This window comes from Oryza sativa, chromosome 5 (genome assembly GCF_034140825.1).
Source record: "Oryza sativa Japonica Group chromosome 5, ASM3414082v1".
Classification (NCBI taxonomy): Eukaryota; Viridiplantae; Streptophyta; class Magnoliopsida; order Poales; family Poaceae; genus Oryza; species Oryza sativa.
Genome location: NC_089039.1, coordinates 16134849 through 16140990, shown reverse-complemented (window position 1 = coordinate 16140990; position 6142 = coordinate 16134849). Strand labels below are relative to the sequence as shown.

At 49.4% G+C, this 6142-nt stretch overlaps 2 protein-coding genes across 2 annotated transcripts; one reads left to right on the top strand and one right to left on the bottom strand.

Annotated features, from left to right (window-relative positions):
• Nucleotides 1-2682: 2682 nt before the first annotated feature.
• On the top strand, nt 2683-3488 carry LOC107277789 (senescence associated gene 20). Its single transcript, XM_015783108.3, has one exon. It carries the CDS (start codon nt 2990-2992, stop codon nt 3326-3328), a length of 339 nt encoding a protein of 112 aa, XP_015638594.2. The 5' UTR covers nt 2683-2989; the 3' UTR covers nt 3329-3488.
• Nucleotides 2709-5683, bottom strand: LOC107276192 (uncharacterized). Its single transcript, XM_015782653.3, has one exon. It carries the CDS (start codon nt 5468-5470, stop codon nt 3905-3907), a length of 1566 nt encoding a protein of 521 aa, XP_015638139.1. The 5' UTR covers nt 5471-5683; the 3' UTR covers nt 2709-3904.
• Between the last annotated feature and the right edge of the window lie 459 nt (nt 5684-6142).

Here is a 6142-nt window from a genome sequence, read left to right as displayed (position 1 = left end):
CCAAAGTGGCTAGCTATTAACAGGAATAGAACTATATATTCAAGCCAACTCACAAAAACGATCTTGTTATCAGCTCCTTCCTCCGTTCCCCAGTATAAACATTCTAGGTTGTCTAGTATACATTAAGTTTTGAGAAGAAAAGACTATAATGTGAGGGGTGGTTGGGGTTAGTGTTATGCAACTTCGGTTCGAAATTTCCAATCCCACCCCCCACCCCAAAAAAAAAACAAAGAGGAAATATCGCGTTCGATTTTTTTGCACTCTTTGAATTTGGTCAGATTTTATTAAAATTCAGTCAAAAACTGCTAAATTTTTTAATGATTTCATGAAAAAAAAGAACCATCAAAATTCACGAAATTCAGATGACCACCGTTCATAAATATCATTTTTTTACCGAAATTGCAAACACTAGTTGGTGTAAAATAAGGATAAATTTAAACAGGAGATAATTGATGGGATAAGTAGTAATCTAAAAAATGTAAATATTGTGTATAAAATTTGAATCATTGAAATGTTTATATTTAGAGCAGAACAGAGGTGGTAGTTATAAGATAAACTGAAAATTATTAGCAATTGCTTTAACTAGTGATGCAATTAATTCAGTCATCCGTTCTCCAACCCCACTTTAATCCATGAATGCATGGTCATCTGATGATCATGATCCCCTGCATCAAGCCTCAGTTACCACCACATTCCATGGCAGGTTTTCAGGCCACACACAAAACGTTTCAGGGAGGATGAAGATGTCAGATACTTACACGCATTTTCAGCGAGGAGATCAGCTTGAACAAAAGGAAAGCACTAACAGCTTGTTCATGCATGCATGAAAGATTGAAAGCTTACGTTAATTTCCACAAGTCACTCTTAACAAAAAGCCACTTTTAATCCACAACAACATCTTGCAACTACAATAATTAAAAAAAAACAGCTAGTATATATCTCTTGACTTTGTTTGTTTAATTAAAGCCTTGGATTGCATGCAGGTATATCAATCACTCGAATCAATCAGACAATAACCTCTGATTAACTTTTCTCGAGAGTAGTTTAATTGGGTCATGCACGTAATGTATGCTCTTGAGTGTTCTTTCTTTTCATTTTTTCCCCCTTTTTTCCTCGGCAAGTTGCCACGCCTCTGAAACGCACTCATGAGCTGTTCATGTAGAAACTGGCCAATGCTGCGAGGATTCAGGAAAGCTAACTAGTGCGTTACAGGCTAATTGACACTCAAATCCTAACCTTTAATTTCCGTGTTAATTCTGATCATCGAATAGAGCCTTCACCGATCGATGCAGCCTTGGGTGATACACTGCTTGAATTCTGCAGAAAAGAAAAGAAAATGAAAGAAAGCAACTTGGGTAGATAGAAACTGCAATTTGCCGGTATTCTGGAGTCATATTCTTCATCAGATTGCAAAAGAATAATTAAGAAACGCGAGACAAAGGAATATGTGTCGAATGCATCTTAGGTAGTTCCTAGTGGAATCCGTTTCCTATCGAATTTCTGGCCTAGGTTAAAATGGAGACTTATTAGCTTTGAGCGTGCCTGGAATCAATAGGGAAAATATATAAGGTTGGGTGTGGCATATTCTTGGTGGTTTTTCCTATGTTTGCTTCTGAACAATGGGTGTTTTGACAGGGAAAGTAATTTCCTCCCCACTATTATGAGAGTTTTGCACTTTGGTAACATATGAGCAAATTGTCCAGCAATGCTTAAATTGTGTTGGTTTCATAAATGAACATATTGCCACAGCATCAGTCTGTACAATTTCACCCCTCCCACTTCATGTTCATAAAAAACAATCATTCAATTGTTTTGTTCTATGAATTCAATGTCATGTTAGCAATCTGATATTGGTTTCCTTAGCCACTTATCGTGCCCCACTTTTTTTTTTATCAAACACCGTATTTGCAATTAGTAGTTCATAAATTAAAATAGAGAAAGTCCTGTCCACCATCTCTCAATAATATAGGTCGGACGAATGATACCAATGTGGCCAATATTTTAGAGCTTTGACAACTAATATCTGGAGAGATGCACCAAATTGGGATCATGGAAATAAAGCTCTTGACTTTATCACAAAGCAAGCCTTCATGCATAATACAATTTTAATTGTTTTCACATTTAATCTAATTTACTACTTCAAGGATGTATTTTCGACCATAGAATAAATTTACTATTTCACGAGAACTCGTTTTCAGTCATGGATAAGAGGTTATCAACATTACTCCCTATGTTTCATATTATAAATCATCTTGTTTATCCTATGTTCTTAGCGTATTAATTTCATTAAATCGACCATTGAATAGTACTGTTATAGTATATTTGTTTTGTAATAAATATTGCTAATTTTTTTATAAAGTTTGACTTAAAGAAATACTCCAAATAATTTATAATACGAAACGGAGAGAATACTGATCGCCTGGTTTTTGTGCAACTAATATGTGTAAGGTATCAGAGAATAGTATCCGGATATGTTTCAGTATATTTTTTCCGTCAACGGTTGGATGGATGAATAACATTTGAAGTAGTATCATGCAACAAAAAATGCCTTAAAAACTGAATCGCATTACCTCTTTGCTTAAGCTGAGACAAAAAGGAAATTCCATGCTTTTGGAATCCTACTCACATGGGTTCCCAACAAATTACCACTAGCACACACAAATCCAAAACTCTCCCCTATATAAAGGGCACTCGCCAACCTCACATTCGCCATTGCCAACCTCCTCCTCCCTTCCCCCCAATTCGATCGATCGCTCGCTTCGCAGCAGCAGCAGCAGAGCTGGCTAGCGACAAGGTACACGCGAACGGCGACGCCGCCGATGCCGGCGGCGGCGGCGAGGAGGAGGTGGTGGTGAGCAGCAGCAAGGCGGTGGTGGAGGAGCTGTACCGCGCGCTGGAGCGCGGCGACGGGGACGCCGTGCGGCGGCTGCTGAACCCGGACGTGGACTGGTGGTTCCACGGGCCCCGCGCGCACCAGCATCTGGTGCTCATGCGCCTCCTCACCGGCGGCGGCGGCGGCGCGGCGGGGCTCCCGTTCAAGGTCCGCGGCGTGGACGCCTTCGGGGAGACGGTGCTGGCGGAGGGGACGGACGCCACGGGGAAGCTGTACTGGGTGCACGCGTGGACGGTCGGCCCCGGCGGCCGCGTCACCGGCGTCCGCGAGTACTGCAACACCGCGCTCGTCGTCACCAGGCTCGGCGGCGGCGGAGGCGGCAAGGGAGCCGAGGCGGCGGCGCCGTGCTCGAGGTCGCAGTCGGAGCAGTTGTGGCAGAGCAGGCTGCCTGACCGGGCTCGCAAGAACCTCCCTGCCCTCGTCCTCGCCATCTGATCACTCATGGAAACGTGATTAAAGTGATAATTAACTGCGTGGTTAAAAGCTTCGGCATGTGATTAAGTGATTGGCAAAGGTTGTATAATTAACGACCAAATGAGTCACCAAAAAAAAAACGACCAAATGAGTCTAATGATAGTGTTGCACTGTTCCTCGAGATTTTGCTACAGCCAGAAAAAAGTATCACGAGGTACCAGTACCTTAGGATACTAAATCATTTCTAATCATTGAATTTAGCTGGGCAAGGTATACACTGTTAGATCTAACGATCGGAAACGATTTGATACCGTAAGGTATCAGCTACTTTTTATTGGATCCAAGCAAATATCTTTTTGTTTGAAAGAGCAAAGAAGAGAGACATGGAACACAAAATGTTCTTGAGCCTCTCTGTTCATCAATTTCGAGGTTGGATCTTTGAAATGCAATCTTAAGAAATATTGACAGTTTCGAAATTGAATGTTTGAAATGCAATTTGAAGAACAAGCTGAAAGAGAGAGAGAAAAAGGGCAAAAAAATCGACTAGTATATTCGTATCATTTCTGGACTCTGTCGCACGCATTGCTCCTGGCATTATTACTGAACCCGTCGGCATTCTGCTTCCGTCATCAATGGCTGCAGAGGCGGCCTCATTTCCTCAGCCTGAGACTCGCGACCCTGCTGCCTCTGCAGCAACGGCGACTCATCGCCGCCGCCGCCGCTGCCGCGGTGTGGCGAGCCGTTCACCGGCGGCCCGTAGGCCGCGTCCGTGTCCACTGGCACTGCAGCTGCATGATGGAATGCCAGCTTCACCCCGTTCTCCCGCGGCAACGGCTGCAGCAGAGTGGCGTCACCTCGCCCGCCGCCGCCGGAGCTTGAGCTTCCCCCTCCGGCGCCGCCAGCCTCGTCGGCGTCGAGGAGCAGGACGTTCGCCGTCCTCACCTCCTGCGCCAGCGCGCAGCTCCAGCAGAACATCCACCGCAGGTAGTCGGCGAGCGAGGACGGCGAGCCGCAGCACGCGCCGCCGCCGCCGTGCCGCCCGGGGAGGAGCCCGAACCGCCGCCGCATCCGCGCCCGCCAGTAGCCGCCGTAGAGGAGGCCGAGCGCGCAGAGCGCCACCGCCACCGCGCCGACCGCGTCGCCGACGGCCTCGTCTCGGATGTTCATGGCGGCGACGTTGAGCACCCAGAGCGGCGCGAAGCAGAGGAGCGCGAACGTGACGGCGTGCACGTGCTTGTTCCCGAGGCCCATCCGCTCCATGTTCCACCCGAACACGCAGAACGTGCAGAGGCACGACAGCCACCACGCCGTCGGGTCGTCGCCGACGTCGAGCAGCCCGCCGGCCCACTCCGCGACCACGACGTCGGCGGCGGCGGCGGCGGCGAGCTCAAGGTCGTCGGGTTCCTCCTGGTGGCGCGCGCTCGTCGCCGTCCCGGGCTTCCTCCTCCCGAGCGGGCCGAAGTACGCGTACAGGCCCGCGAGCGCCGGCGTCGCGGCGCCGATCACGGCGAGCGAGGTCTCGGCGGCGTCCGGGCGGGCCTTGCGGGAGTAGCCCCAGTAGAGGCCGCACATGGCGTACTGCGCGAAGCAGGCGACGTGGAGGAGCGCGACCACCACGGACATGTGAAGCCGCTCCCACCCCCCTGCGCCGTCTCCGGCGGCGGCGGCCTTCCGGCGGCGGCGGTACGCCTTCCTGAGCGCCTTGACGTCGTCCGGGCGCCACCGGAGGAGCATGGCGGCGTGGTGGAAGAGCGCCGGGTGCTGGTAGATGCTCATGAGGGTGAAGAGCGCGTTGAGCACCTGGTTGTTCACCTCGATCCACCGGTTGCGGGCCGACTTGCGCGGGAACGCGCCGTCGAGGGCGCCGAGGAGGAGGAGCGCGAGCATGGCGCCCGACGCCGCGACGCAGAGCGCCCACGCCAGCAGGGCGAGGTGCGCCGGGTGCCTCAGCCACCGCCCGCACGCGCGCGCCACGGATGCCGGGCTGAGTCGCCTGAGGAGGCGGCGCCCCGACGCCGGCGGCCGGCCACCGGGTCTTGGCTCGCCGCCTTCTTCCTCGGCGACGGGAGGGACGCCATTGTTTCTCTCCCCGAGCTCCAGCTCCACCAGCTCGCCATCAATGGCTTCTGGAGCGCCAGCGCCAGCTGAATCCGCTCTCGCCATGGACAAGAAATGGAATCAACCTACAAGGCTAAGGCGGGAAAGATTTGATGCAGCTGCAATTTGAGATATCAAACATTCAAACTATCTAATCTAATTAATAAAAAGGAAAACCATGTCAGAGAAATGGAAGACACTACTAGAGATCACATATAGCCACGAAATGGGAGAGATCAATCATCTATGGAAGCAACAAAGAGTAACTTGGTCAAGAAATTAATACAGTTTTTTTTTTCCTTCCACAGCCATTGGGACTTTTTCTTGGATACGGAAGTCAAATTAGGAGTCAAAATATAATACTGCTAGTATATCTTTGAAGAAATTAGTTAAATGGCATTTGCTTAGGCCACTTCTGCCTGATCGAATGAGCATTAAGCTCTGAAGAATCCAGTGCTAATTAATAGCCTGCCTTTGATTAACAAGTCTTTCTGGTCTAGCAAAACCGAAGGAGACGACACAATATAACAGTGCCCATATAAGTTGACTGGACCCGCTGCAAAATGGCCAGCATAAGTTGACTTGGAAAAAATACCGCTACTCGGAAAGTTGTGTGTCTTTGTTGAATATGGGGGTTATAGATGGCCAAATGTACCGCACAGCCCAGTCTGCCTGGGCACAACCAGGCATGGCCCGATTGACATACTGTCGGGTTATGTTGTGCCTGCCCACAGGCTG